Here is a 15,733-nt window from a genome sequence, read left to right on the forward strand (position 1 = left end):
ATCTTTGGAAAAATTCTATTATCTTTCACTAACTTTTTGAAGCCCTTTCATATATGTGTGTGTGTGTGTGTGTGTGTGTGTGTGTACATACATACATACACACATATGGTTTAGTTTATTTAGAAATCAGAACAGTAACATATTTCTATCCTTTTTTAGGTTTTTATATTTATATTGATTTGTATACCCACGCTTCTTTTTAAAAAAATACTCTAATATCCTTGGACATACAAGGCCACATGGTACAGAAGCTAATAAGTTTTGACATTTAGCTGGACAGCTATTTTAAACAGCAATAGGAAATTAACTAGCAGACTGCATTTAAATTTTTTTTCCTCTACTTTCAAAGACAAGAAACCTATGTAGCCTTTTAGAAAAGTGAATATCACTTCGTTTTGAAATTTCCTCAGTCTTTGATCTGTTGTTGTAGTTGTTAGGTGCCATTGAGTCAGCACTGACTCATAGAAACCCTGTGCACGACAGAATGAAACATTGCCTGGTACTGAGCCAACCTCACAATTGTTGTTACATTTGAGCCCATTGCTACTGCCACTGTGCCAGTCTATCTAGTTTGGGGTCTTCTTTTTCTCCAACCCTCCACTTTTTTTACAGCTGTTTCTCTTAATTTTGAACTGTGCCCCATCAACAAATGAAGGTTCCAAAGGCTTTATTCCATTTGCATTGTCATGGTCAACTCTACTTTGAGGAGGCAGCTATTCCCTGGTCATATAATGAGTGCCTTCCAACCTGAATGGCTCATGTTCTGGTACTATATCTGGCTATATTCTGGTGCTATGCAGCATGTTTCAATATTCTGGCACTATCTAACAATGTTCCACTGCTATTTATAAGGTTTTCAGTGACTAAATATTCAGAAGTAATTTGCCTCTTCTTTTTACTAGTCTGTCTTCATTTGGAAGCTCATCTGAAACCTGGCCACCTTGGGTGACACTGATAGTATTGGAAACACTGGTAGCATAGCTCCCAGATCATAGTAACATGCAAACCACCACAGTATAACAAACTGACAGACAAGTGGTGGGTCTTTGTTCTATAAAAATGTAAAACTAAGACTCTTCCTGATTCATGTCACCATATTAAGAAATGAAATATTCATGACCATCATCATTGTGTGGCTCTGTATTTGCAGCACTCTGTTACTCATGTGGCAGGCAGCTGGTTCTGAGGCAAGCGTGGCCCCTCATGTGCTGAAGACGCTCTTGCTGATACTGAAAGGAAAACCTGGGGAGACGCAAGACAGCTCAATGGGAAGAAGACGTCCCTCTCTGGAAGCTGCTAACATGATGCCTGTCGCAGTAAATAACATGATGACTACTTTATTTTTTACATAGTAGTCTTCTTATCATGAAAGTCCTGTCTACAGAGTCATTCATATTTCCTTGGACCAGTCCTTTTCATCCCATTCATCCAATAGATATTTATTGAGGGCCCACTATGTGTCAGGGTTTGATCATGGGGCTTACATTCTGGTGAGAGACATAGACAATCAATCTGTAATTTGTTGGATGGTGAAAAGCTTAGAAGAAATATAAAATGGTGTGGGAGAAAGAGAGTAACAGGGAAACATGAGGTAAGTTGGCCAGGGCAGGTCTCTCTGATGAAGTAAGGGAGTGATCCATGAAGATATCTGAGCCAGAACTTTCTGGACAGAGAGAAGGGCAGCATTCCTGCACTGAATGGAAGATCAAATGGTATGATGAATGCAAGGAGGTCAAAAAATCTGGAGTCAGTTAAGAAGGGACAAAAACCTAGAAGATGGTTTCTTCTAGAGTTTTGTAGGCATGTGAATACCTATTCTCATTTTTATTCATCATAATGTATCTCCCAAGGGTCAAGATCATCATTCATTGGCATAAATTCAGCTCTTACCAAGATAAATAGAAAAAAGAGAAAAAATGATGGAACTCCATAAATGGAAGGTGTTGGGGTGTGGTGGGTACTGCTGTAGTCAGTGGGCAGAGTATCAGTTCGTAATCTGGCCTGCCTCCCCTTCAATATCTCATTATCCTGTATTGTCTTTAGTACAGAGTAGACCTAGATCGTTATCAAGACTAAGTCTTCACGATAGAGTCTTTGGGTGATACAAGCAGTTGACATGCTCAGCTGCTAAGCAAAAGGCTGGACATTCAGATCTACCCAGAATCACCTCTGAATAAATGGCTGGCAATCTACTCCTGAAAAGCCAGCCATTGAAAACTCTATGGTGCATAGCTCTCTTCTGATAATATAGGATCACCATGTATCAGAATCAATTCAAGGGCAAATGGCTACTGCTCTTAGCTTTGATGGCTACATATGAAGGGAACCTTGGGATACATGCACTCCATGGGAGCTCAACAACATTTGCAGCTTGTTTTCTGCAGATTTGATGTCCTAGGGTTGTTGATAGTGCTTTGCAACCCTTGCCATCAATGACTTGACAGTTCTTGGTTCAAACTTGACTTAATAAATTTGAGTATTATTGAATTAATTAATTATTCCTCTTAGTTGGATGTGGAGTGTTCTGAGTTCTCTACTTCTTCCCTTCAATAAGGCTGACTGAGTTTAGAGAGAGATGGGAACAGAGAATTTCAAAGTCAACATTTTTAATTTCTCTTTTCTTTCCTTATAGGCTTCCCAGGCCCTGTGCATGTTACTGCCTGTTAGTTCTTACAAGAAAGCAGTGGCCCAGCTATTCCCTCAGCTCTTGATGGCCCTCATGCTTCAAGTCTATTACAGCAGTGACCTGAGACTGACCAAGAATGGCAGGCCTTTGTGAGATAGTAGTGGTTGTATCAGAGTGAATACGGAAGAGATAAACTTCTAGTTATCAACAATTTCCACTACTCAGAGTTCATGTGGGACTCTATAATCCTATGTGTATTACATTAATACATCACTATTTTCTCTACTCTCAATGGTAAAATGACTTCAGAAAAGTAACTATGCTGAGTACCTAGATGTTAGCTAGGATCTTACACACTACTTAGTGTAAGAAGAACCACTGTACAGAACACTATTCATTCTTGCCACACTCACTGTCAGATCAATGGGAGACCATTGTTGGGAGAGAGAACAGGGAGGAGCATTAGATCCAAAACCAAGTACATTTCAGTTTTGACACTATTCTATAATAGTAACCGCTCATGAGCATTGTATGTTTCAGACAAAACAGTGTGCACTCATGTGCTCTGGATTATAAAGTTGTGTGGAAGGTGCAGCAAAGATTGGATTTATGATAGTATTCAGTCATTCTGCCATAAAGAGTGAAGTAGGGCTCGGAGGTCCTGTCCTTTCCTTTGGCCCAAGTGACTATAGTGGGCTTCTCTGCTCTGCAAAAAATCTAGATACAACTATCTACTGTTGGTCCTTGTCTAGTGTGAACTTCTAAAATGCAGACATATTGTTTTATTTACTCCCTGAACTGCCAAGCAGACATACACCATATCCTTCTAACTACATGAGAATATATCCTATGCTTTTAAGAAATTCAAAATGGAAATCAATAGACATACTCAACAAATCATCCCATCATTTAACATCTTTCTAATCAGCTGTTCAATTATTAACCTTAGATTTTTGCATTCTGCAATTTCAATATAACCCCTTATGCCTCCATTGTCCCACTCCCATGCACCAGGGGGCTTCAAAAAGTTCATGGGAAAATGGAATCAAAAGATAATGAAAATTTTCACAAACTTTCTGAAACTCCCTCGTATTATGTGTTAATCCAGGGAGGTGAACAGTATCTAGAACTCACCTTTGATGAAATATTTCCTTTCTCAAAATCTGCATCCTTCCGAAGATAAAAAAGCAGATCATGTGTATTAAGTTATGTGAGGGCCACTGACAGGTCATGACTTTGTTCTCCTTTGGGACCTTAGCTTTGCCAGAGATGCTCTGAGAACCCTGCTGAAATGTTCTGGATTGCAACAAGTGGACATTATTCTTCAGAAAAATAATTGCTGGAGCCAGTTTTCCCAAGTGCTGTTTCACCACCATGGGGTCTACCTTGTTGCCAAGTAAGAATAGAAGGATCTGCATAGGAGTCTCAGTCTCCACTGCACCTCCTTCATCTTTCTTCAATTAAGCCATGTGGGAAGACAAGCAGCATGCATGCCAACTCCCAAATGACTCAATGAACAGAGTTGCCAGTTGATGTCTACTTCTTCCATGATCTTGAGGGGTTTTTACTTTGGAAAATTCTTTCCTTTCTTTCTTACTTTCTAATGCAAACATGCCATTCCATTCCTCCACAGAATAGGTTTCAGTTTCAGATATGGAGGACCAAAGATTAGTCTATTTTCCCCCTCTGCTCTTAAGTGTCCTGCAAAAAATTATCGCTGTATTATAAAGCGGTGTGCTTTAAAGAGGTCCAATAAAAACCTGAGTTCAATGATCCAAATGAATTTAAGAAAGCATAATGGAAAAGGATTTTTAATTTATTTGTATTCGAAAGGAGGCTTTTCTGATTAGCCCTTCATTGAATAACAAGCTCCTGATTACAGGAATCAGATTTCTGATAAAGAATCAAGGTGCATGACTCTGACAATATGAGAGCCCATTTAAAGTTGTAACCAACCCAGAAAGGACAGTCTATATGGTCTCTGTATTCCCGATGCTTTCCAGAATGCATTTGATTTGCACAGGCATTTTAGAAATGCACCTTATTGTGCAAAACTGGAGCACATCTGCCAGACATTTAGAGACATACCTTGCTGTGCTAAGCTGGAGTGCACTGGCACCCAAAACTGGTCACTAGTTAACAGTCATTCTATCATTAGTAGCTTTGGATTTTTCTCTAACTCCAAGTGTAGTCCACAAAGCAGCAGCAACAGCAGCTTCTGGGAGCCTGTTAAAAATACAAAAAATCAGTCCCTACCCCAGACTACTGATTCAGAATGTGATTTTTTTCAAGATATCCAAAGGATTTTTAGGAACAGTAAAATTTGAGAAGCACTGGGTTATAGTACCAACCTGGAGTCTTACAATGGAAATTTGGTCACCTTATCCTTATCAAACTGATTCCGGGTGGTCAGGGTATCCAGAAAGTTGTGAACCTGGTCTCAGGCCAATGTGTAATGGAGAGTGGTTTCGTGAATCAGAACTCATCCACTCTTCTCCTGAATAACTCAGAGTAGTTCCAACATTTCCAGGTCTTCTTCATTATATCATTCAAAGAAAGACTTCCTCAAAAACCACAAAGGTGACCTGCACACTCATCTGAAACTGAACACTATGTATTTATGGTCTCTTATTTGAGGAGTAATCATTGGGAGGCTACAATAAAGCATGGTTTGAACCATCAGGTCAGTGGTTCAAATTCATCACGCACTCCTTGAAAACCCTATACAAGGTTGCTATGAGTTGGAACTGACACAATAGTTAACAATAACATTCTGTGGCTATAGATGCAAGCAACAGTAAAGTGGAGTGACATTAAGAACAGAAATAACATAAAGGATCCAAGTATATGTAATTTTCTATTGTCTGTGTAGGAATCAAACTGGGGCTACAGTTTGTCCTGGGTTAAGGAATATTTTTCTTTGTATCTGGGTGGAGCAAGAGATAAAGATGATGTTTCTTTACTGTTAGAATCTGCTGAGGTAGAATCTATTTTCTTCTTTGCTAACTCAGCACCTTCTCCTTTACAGAGCTCTCAGTGACTATAACTTTCCACAGTTTCCAGAAACCTTGCATTACCTCTACAAGCTCTCGGTAGAAGATCCTAGAAGGTCGGAAGACAGTATTATCACAGCAATATTCCTCACTGAAGTGAGTTTTATTAGGAGATTGAACAACTGTGTTCTCACTCCCTTTGTTTATTCAAATGTAACAGTTTGACCCCTCACCTACCTCTCTAGATACTGGTATGACCAAGAGTTAGGAGTATGACAAATATTTGAAATTGGGAGGGGGAACTGGAGTTAGATCTGAACTATGAAAGGGTTGTCACTTTCATTTGTTTTAAGAGTTGGCTGTTATCTTTTCCTCATTGTTGTTGTTAAGTGCCATCAAGTTGGTTCAGACACACAGTGATCCTGAATAGGGTCTCCAAGGAATGGCTGGTGTGTTTGAGTTGCTGACATTATGATTAGCTGCCCCGTGCTTATCCTACTCTAATAGGGGTATAAATCTTCACTAACACTGTTTTTTAAAAATCATTCCAGTTCACATATTTTTGCATGTTTGTTAAAGTATATCAAAGATGATTCGGTAGGTAATATCTGGGATTTCAGTGATAGTCCAGATCATCTTGGGAAAAAATATCAGATAAATAATTTGATAAGATATGGGACCATACTACCTATGAACATTAGATTATGTATTGTATGCCGTACCAGAGTCAAGCAAGTTGAGAAAGTCCTTTTGTTTAAAAGATGTACAATAAAAAGGTGCTATAAACTGAAATTAAATTAGTCAAATCTAATTTTTATGTAAAAATAATACTGTAGAGCAATACCACAGCACACCAGGCAAAGTGGGTTCAGGACAGAGCTCCAAAACTCTGACTACATAGGTAGGAATATTTTTAAAGTTTGAAGGCTTACAGCTAATGGAACTTGTAGCAGAAATAATGAATCATGTTCTTTTGAATCTGCTGGGCTCAGAGGCCCAGAGCCAACAACTTGGGTGAAACCAAATGGCAAGACCAAGCGGGAGAACAGACCACCACAGAATAATGCCATGGGAACCTTGGAGCAAAGGTGGACAATACACTTTGTCAGTTTTGTTTTGTTCTGATTTTTTTTTTGTGTGTGTGGTATCTGTTCATTGCCCCCCCCCCCATTGTTTACACACTTCCATTCTGGTAACTAGAGGGGGGTGCACATCCCCATCCCACCACTGGTGGGTTCCTCTACCATGCATGTGCACAGACACTCTGAGCCCAAGAGACAGCCCCTGAACTGTTTCTAATGAAAGGCCAGAACAAGGGGTGTGGAGAGGGAAAGAGAGTTTAAAAACAAAACAGGCCAAAAATTAAATTGAATCCTGAGGTGCAGCATAACAACCAATAGGGCATCTTGAAATTTATCAGGCAGTTTGAAGTCAAGAAGCTGAAAGAGGACATTAAAGCCATACTCATATTAGGCCACAGAATTTTTTTTTATATCTTCTCTCCCTTCTCTCCCTTGTCTGAGATTATAGACTACAGTATGCAATCTAGTTTTGTTGTTGTTATTGTTTTGGTGGTTTTTTGTTTTGTTTTGTTTCTTTTGATGTTGCTGTTTTGCTTTTCTATGCTTCCCCTTTTACATTTGGGTGACTTTTTCTTTCCATAAATTACCCAAAAAGATACAGCAACTGCTGCCATAAAGTCAAGCTACAATCACACTCTATAAAACACCAAAATCAAGGCAAGAACCAGTACCAATTGCCATACACCAGGGAGACAGACAGCACCTGTGAAAGTTACTCTGAGTCAAGCAATAAGAAGAGTGAAAAGGGAAGCTCACATCCTGATCACATCTTCCTGGAGGCAATCAGAAAGCATAAAAATACAAAAACACACACTCAATTAAGTATTAAGGCCACAAATAAACATTAAACATCCAAGAAGCAAAATCAGATGTCCATATTAGCACATGGCCAGAAACAAGACAAAATGTCTAAGAAAAATGACCTAGAAGTAGACCTAGATTACATTCTGGGATCTCAGGCCTTGGAAATGCCTGAGAAGGAATACAGAAAAATGATTATAAAATGCTTCAAAGCACTTTACATTGGAGTTGAGAAAATTAGGAAAAGGCCAAGAAAGCGCTACAGGAGCAATCAAATAAGATAGAAACAGCATTAGAAACAATTCAAAACCTAGAGAAAGCAGTCCAAATGATCAATAGTAGAATATCAGAAACAGATAATACACTGAAAGGGCAAAAGCAGAACTAGTGAGCTGGAAGACAAATCTCTCAATACCACTAAGATAGAAGAGCAAACAGGAAAAGGATTTTAAAAAATCTGAAGATGGTCTAAGATTCATGTTAGACAACATGAAGAGGAATAACTTAAGAATTATCGGCATTCCAAAAAATGAAGAATCATACAGTACAGGGAGAAAATAGTTGAAGAACTTCTGGAAGAAAATTTCTCTAGCATCCTGAAAAGTGAAATGATAAACATTGAAGAAGCTCAATGAACCCCAGGAAGGATAGACCCCAAAAGAAAATCATCGAGACATATCATAATCAAGCTCTCCAAAATCAAAGATAAGGAGACAATCCTGAAAGGAGCCAGGGAAAAGAAAAATGTTATATACAAAGGCAAGCAAGTCAGATTAAGCTCAGATCTCTCAGCAGAAACCATGTAAGCAAGACAGCAATGGGAAGACGTATATAAAACCCTGAAAGAAAAAAAAAAAAAACTGTCAACCAAGAATCATTTAGCCAGCAAAGCTATCAATCAAATATGATGGTGTAATCAAAACATTCCAGGATAAACAGAAGCTAAGAGGTTTTACCAAAGCAAACCCTATGCTACAAAACATCCTAAAGGGAGTTCTGTGGACTGAGAACCAACAAGAACAGACAACAACCAGAGATTGACATATGTGGAAGCACCTCCCAGAACTAAATTGACCGAAGGAAGAGTCCACCATATAAATAAGAAAAGAGAAAAGATCCACATGAACATATCAATTGATGCAGAAAAGGTATTTGACAAAATCTATCATCCATTCCCGATAAAAAACACTCAACAAAGTAGGAATTGAAGGGAAATTCCTCAACATAATCAAGAGCATATATATAAAACCAATGGCCTACATTACTCTCAATGGAGAGAAACTGAAAGCCTTCCCTCTATGAACAGGAACCAGAGAAGGATGCCCTTTATCACCACTCCTATTCAATATTGTGCTGGAAATCTTAGCAAGAGCTTTATGGCAAGACAGGGAAATTAAAGGCATCCAAATTGGCAAAGAGGAAGTAAAATTCTCTCTATTTACAGACGATAAGATCCTATACATTGAAAACCCCAAAGACTTAGTAAAAAAAGCTACTAGACCTCATTGGAAGATTCAGCAAAGGGGCAGGATATAAGATCAACATACAAAAATCAGTTGGATTCCTCTATACCAAAAACAACAGCACTGAAAAGGACATTAGGAGAGCAATGCTATTTACAGTAGCCACCCAAAGGATGAAATATCTAGGAATACATTTAACCAGAGAAACAAAGAACTTATACAAAGAAAACTACAAAACACTACTACAAGAAACAAAAAGAAAGTACCATGCTCCTGGAAAGAAAGACTTAACATTGTGAAAATGTCAATACTGCCCAAAGCAATTTACACATTTAATGCAATCACAATCCAGATTCCAATGACATTATTTAAAAAGATGGAAAAAACAGTTACAACCTTTATATGGAAAGCAAAGAGACCCAGGATAAGCAAAGAACTGCTTAAGAAGAAGAAAAAGGTTGGAAATCTCTCACTCCCCAACTTCAAAATTATTACACAGCTACAGTGGTCAAAACAGCTTGGTAAAGGTAAATGTTTTGCAGCAGAAGGATTGCTGTGATTGGCTTTGCAGTCCAGCAGGGAGGGTTCCTGTGACCATCAGGGGATAACAGCGAAGTGCAGGACCCTACCCAGAGAAACATTGACACCAGAGATGGAGGTACAGACGATGATGTGGAGATATGTAGCAGCTGAGAACTTTAGACCCAGAAAGGGAAAGGGGCAGTGTGCTGATGACTGGGGGGCTGGCCTACAGGGTATGCCCTTTGGTTGTTTGATGATGCATGGAGAGGACTGTAACCATGGCAATGAAACAATATACAATATGATGAATATTCTCCCACATAAATGATCACATAATTCACAATAAAATATTATATAAAAAAAATAATCAAGGCAAGCAATCAATTTCCATCAAAACAAACTCCACTCTAAGACTGAAACTCTAATAATAATAATAATAATACTGTAAAAGGTGTTTCTTTACCTAAGGTTTGGGATCTTGCATTTCTTTTAAGCTGATATGATTTAAAACATCATATTCAGCAAAATAGTTAATAAACTATAAAAATATATTCATATAGGGTACCATCTACTTCTAAAGAGTTCTGAAGGATATGTAGATGCAGTTAACTTAGCATTGTAATAACAAATCACAAGTGTTTTCTAGACTTGCTTAATCTACTTGCATCTCTCATTATTTTTTTGTATAACATATTAATTTATTGTGCTGTCATTTAAGTATGTACCAATACTAAACAGCCTAAACGTGACATAAATTAGATCTCCTATAAAGTAATTCAAATGAATTTACAAAGTATATAAAATTTATATTAATTGTGTTAAGGTGACAGATGATAGTTAAACAAACCTAACTGCCTTCACATCATGAATACAGTGCTTGCTGCTGTTGGAGGTTGGCATGCCTGTCCATCCAAGTCCTCACTGATGGTCACATCCTTCCACCACTATCTTTATTTGAAATCTGTGCAATCCACAATTGTGAGGTCACTTGGCCTTTGGTCATACTGTGTACAAAATCTATGTATGAAGGGGCTTCAAAAGTTCATGGAAAATGGAGTTAAAAGATAATGAAATACTTTCATGAACTTTGATTTAGGTCTTATCATTAAGAGACTAGTGCCCATCAATGGAAGAATGGATAAACAAATTTTGGTATCTACACACAACTGAATACTATGCAACCTTGAAGAATAATGATGAATATTCAAAATACATCATAACATGGATTAACCTTGAGGACATTATGCTAACTGAAAGCAGTCAGTCATAAAAAGACTTTGCATGAGCCTATTATTGTAAATGTTGAAGAAAAGATTTCCATTCTAAAAGAAACATTCTTTGATGGCTAACAGGGGTGGAAGGAAGGGGAGAAAAATTCATAGGTTAGGGGGTAGCCACATGTTAGCTTGGGTGATGGGAGGGCAATATACAAGAAGAGAGAGGGTAATAGCTGAAGAATACAAGACAGGGGAAGAATTAGGGAGGCATGCATGGCTAAATTGGACAGAGGTAAATACTGATTTATACAAAACTTTGGAACAATAGTCTTTTGTGATACAGGAATCAAGCCACAGTCTGAATGGGCAAAGCAGGGGGGAAAATGCTTTGGTGCTTGACTTGTGAATATTTGTTTCCCCTGCCTACCATTGTAAAATAGACCTTTAAGTGTATCTAATTGAATATTTGAAATTATGATGACAAAAAGTAAGCTTGTCTTCAGTTTATAACTGATTAGATTAGCTAAAAAGGGAATTAAAATTTTCACAGGGAACTAGGTTTCTTGTTAAGACTTTGTGGAGAATAGGGCCTTAGGTAGAATTCCTGATCCCCACCCAGAAGCTTCTGAGGTGGTACATTTCCACTTGAAAAGACATGCAGACCAACCCAGAACAGCAGGGAGAACAGAAGATTGTTATTGAAAGAAAAACCACCAGAAAAAAAAAAAAAAGTAGACTGTTTGGCCATTAGGATATCAAGCAAGCTGTTTACATTGGAGACATCAAGGCAAGAAAACTCAGTCCATCAATGAAAACCCCCTTCTAAGTCTGAAACTCAAAAGGAATCCACAAACAGTCTAGCATGCTCACTGATGATCACCCTGGACTACTTGTGTCTGGAAGTGGGGGAAATGAAGCAATGAAGACATGAGCAGAATTTTGCAATGCTCCATTGATACCCATTGACCTCGAGAAGAGGAAGGGCTAGCTGTTCTGATATTTAAGGAGATGTATAAACTCCCAAGTCCATGGGCACTGACCTAGCCACTGGGGGATAGAGCTGAGAGTGAAGTGACCAATTGGTCTGAAGTGCGGAGAGGTGTGCATGCATTCCAAAACTTGCAGCTAGTACCATTTGATCTACTTTTGATGGCTAGCTGATCAGAACACGACCAGATGGAGATAAGATGATTGATACCATGAGAAAGTGTAAATTGTTACAATTTGATGAATGAACCTTTGCTTATGGATGCAGATGCTCAAAAGTTTAACTGAAATGGAAGGATTTTTCATATCAAGGATCAATGGGGGGCTATAAAGACACAAAGTGGCTGACTTACAAGCTTTTATGAGTGTGCTTAGTTTCAGAACAAGGAGGGTAAGGTAGAATCGCCACTGAATAGTTTTCATCTTTCCCAAATGGATCTAGTTTCAATGGGGGATGATAGTGATAAGATTTTATGACTCAATTTAAACTGGATTAATTGCGATTGTCACAATTGTAATTATAGAAGGTGTATAACTAAAAGGGAGGCGTAGTCCATCTTTCATTTCAGGAACAGAGGATCCCAGGACCTTTAAGAAGGAGCATGGGTGGAGTGTGGGATCCTACCTAGAAAATCAGGTGATGGCGGAGATGGTGTTGGAAGTGATGGCTTGGAGAGATAGAGCAACAGACTCCTGTGCCTGTGGGCAGGAGGCTGGCTTGCAAAATGTGCCCTTTGGATATTTAAATGAGTATATCTTTTCTGTTTCATACCTGTACAGGGTCGCTATGGGTCGGACCCGACTCGATGGCACTTAACAACAACAACAACAATGTGTACATAAATATGTTTTGCTTTATTGAATTGTGAAAAATAAAATGTAAAAGGGAAGCCACAGGGAGGAAGCAGGCTAACTGTTGTTGCAGGGAGGGGATTGTAATCATTTAGATGAAACAAAATGTATGAATGGTTGATAGCAAAGCTGATGATTTTGTCTATTAACCTTCACTCAACAATAAAAAGTTGGTTGTTGTTTTTTTTAAAATGCAAGTTCAGGCTGAAGCTAAAGAAAATCAAAACAAGTTCATGAGAGCCAAAATACAGCCTTGAGTATATAGCCTTGAGTATATTCCATCAAAATTTAGAGACCATGTCAAGAATAAATTTGACTCATTGAACACTAAAGATTGAAGATCAGATGAGTGTGGGAGGACATCGAGAACATCATACATGAAGAAAACAAAAGGTCATTAAAAAGACATGAAAGAAGAAAAGACTAAAGTAGATATCAGAAGAGACTCTGAAATTTGATTTTCAATATACAGTAGCTAAAAGTAAAAGGAATAAATAATGAAGTAAAACTGCTGAAACAGAGAATTGCAAGGGACAGCTCAAGAAGACAAAGTCAAGTATTATAATGAAATATGCAAAGAAACACAAGGTGAGCCTGCAATGTTAAATATTTCCATAAAGCAAAGAAGTGCTCAGAGATGAATGAGAGAGATGAATGAGGTCATGTCAAAGGGACAGAAGAGCCAACCTGAAGTGGTTCTATCTGACTAAATTTGAGCATGAATAGAAATAGTAACTGTAAACAACTGCTATATATTGAAAAACAAAAATTCCTTTTTAATCCACAATTCCTTGGTGCGGTATTCAAAATAAAAGACTGAGAAAAAAGAAACTTTTTACAAAAGGATGCCAGCCAATAGTGCAAAATCTCCATTCTATAAACCTCAAAGTAATAACTGAATCATGAAAAAGCCACCAATGGCTGTAAAAACCATAAAATGAAAGGTTGTTGGGGAACAGAATATTCACTGCATTACTAATAATGAGGAATCCCTGCATGGTACAAATGGTTAATATGCTGAGTTGCTAATCAAATCGTTGGAGGTTCAAGTTCATGAAGATGCACATTGAAGGAGAAAGGTCTGTATGTAGATAGAACTACTTTGAAAAAGTCAGCCATTGGAAATCCTATAGAGCATACTTCTACTCTGACACGCATGAGATGTAGATGACTCAGTGGGAACGACAACAACTGACAGTGAAGGGGATACATGCTTTTACACTTGATATGTTGTGAAAACTCAAAGAAAAATTAATCTTGGTTCTATTTGGAAACAGCATTTTCATAACTATCAATCTTTTATTGTTCCTAATCCATTCAAAATATCCAGTGTTCTTTTGCTCATGTTTGATCATTTGTGTTTTTCTAGAAAATCATACATTTCACATACATTGCCATAAATCACTAAGTCTCAGTTAGAGGGGTATTTTAAAACTGCCAGAGAATATTAAGAATATTGTAAGTACACAGCCAGAGTCTCTTTCTCCCCAATCCCTACCTTCTACCCCACTGGAGAGCTGATCTGGATGAAGTTCTGGTCTGTGGAATATTTATAACCTGCCCCAGAAGATCCTTAAACTCATCCTAGGTTAAGAACCATTGCGACAGAACATATACAGTATTCTCTTTGAACTTTTAATCTATTCCACAATTTGGTCTGTTCATTCTGTTGCCTCCACCCCCACCTCATCCCCCTTTTTTTAAATGTTATGCTTGTCAAAAGTTTACTTTTGCTTTTACTGAACATAAACAATTAGATTTGCTAATTCTACCTTTTTTTTTCTTTTTCTCAATTGAAAAAAATTCCCTGCCTTAATCTTTATTACTTCCTTACTCCAATTACCCTTAGCCTTATTTAACTTTTGGTGATATTTTGTTTCTCTTAATTTCAGGAAATAGTTTACGGATTTTAACATTTTTCTTTCCAAATAAAAAAGTTATACATTTACTTCTAACTACAGTGCAAATATTTTATCATATATCTCTGGTATTTTCATTATTTTCTATGAAATAGTAATTTGTATTGCTTGATTTCTTTTGTGGTTCAAGATTTTGATCCACAAAATGAAAGCAGGCTGTCTTAAATTTACATGTACTTATGAATTTTCTCTTTTTTCCACTTTAACTTTTTCTTGGTTTATTCTTTTATTGTACTGTGTTGTTAAGTGCCATCAAGTCAGTTCTGACTCACAGCAACCCTGTATAGGTTTCCAAGGCGCAGCTGGTGAGCTTGAACCACCAACCTTCAAACAACCTTGCAGTCCAGCGCATTAACCCACAGCGCCACACTATGAGGGTTGGGAAATGTCCTTTATATGTTTTTTTTGCTTGGAGAAGTTACTGATTCATTCTTTTTGATCTGTTATTTATTTTGGTAAAAGTTCTTTGGAAGGTTGAAAGAAAATTATGAGTCTGTATATTTTTGTCTATGTGCTTGATCTGTTTTAGTAACACTTAATTTTTTTCTGTGAAAATGATGTTCTTATAAAACTGTCACTGTATTCTAAGAGATTTTTAATATGTATATTTTGGCTATGTTATATGATATACACAGTCTGACGATGAATATGTGTTTGTTTAGAGGCATTAACTATTAAAGGCTAAAATCTGTAAATCTGTCTCCAGGTCTTGGGCCACCTGCCCTGTCTACCCTCCAGCCTCGCTGTCCTCCATCTTCCCTTCCTTCTCTATCCCCATCACTCAAGCCTTTGTTCAGGCGCTCAAATACATCCTACTTTATCTGCCTCACAACCTTTGCACATGGGTTACCTTCCTCAAAGGGATCTTCTCCAAATAGTTAATGAAAACTCTGCCTTCAAGCCCACATTTAGATGTTTTATATTCAATATAAATTATATAATCTAAATTCAGTACTCCTTTAAATATTTTTGTGGTTTTCTGTATCCCTGTATTGATAATAGTTTGCAATTCTGCTTTCATTAGAATTGTATAATGTAGTATATAGTTTGGTGTCGTATCATAGGATATTATCATTGTTTAGTATGTCTCCCCTACTTATTCTATTAAGCCCACATGGTCATGGATTGAGACCAATTTTGCTCACCACTGTATCACAATTTCTTTACATTACGATGTAATCCATACCGAAGGCTGTGCTCTTTGATCTTCATCAGTAAATGTCTTAAGTCCTCTTCACTTTCAGCAAGCAAGGTTGTATCATCTGCATATC

The 15,733-nt window shown here is 37.7% G+C and overlaps 1 protein-coding gene across 1 annotated transcript in view; it reads left to right on the top strand.

Moving 5' to 3' along the window:
• Positions 1–15,733, top strand: part of MROH9 (maestro heat-like repeat family member 9) — a 257,235-nt gene that overhangs the window by 201,422 nt on the left and 40,080 nt on the right. Inside the window, exons 10-13 of the mRNA XM_006872660.1 lie at positions 1,151–1,316; positions 2,633–2,775; positions 3,885–4,022; positions 5,655–5,775. Coding sequence (XP_006872722.1) covers positions 1,151–1,316; positions 2,633–2,775; positions 3,885–4,022; positions 5,655–5,775 — 568 coding nt within the window. The remainder of the gene's footprint in view (positions 1–1,150; positions 1,317–2,632; positions 2,776–3,884; positions 4,023–5,654; positions 5,776–15,733) is intronic.

This window comes from Chrysochloris asiatica, unplaced genomic scaffold (genome assembly GCF_000296735.1).
Source record: "Chrysochloris asiatica unplaced genomic scaffold, ChrAsi1.0 scaffold00207, whole genome shotgun sequence".
Lineage (NCBI taxonomy): Eukaryota > Metazoa > Chordata > Mammalia > Afrosoricida > Chrysochloridae > Chrysochloris > Chrysochloris asiatica.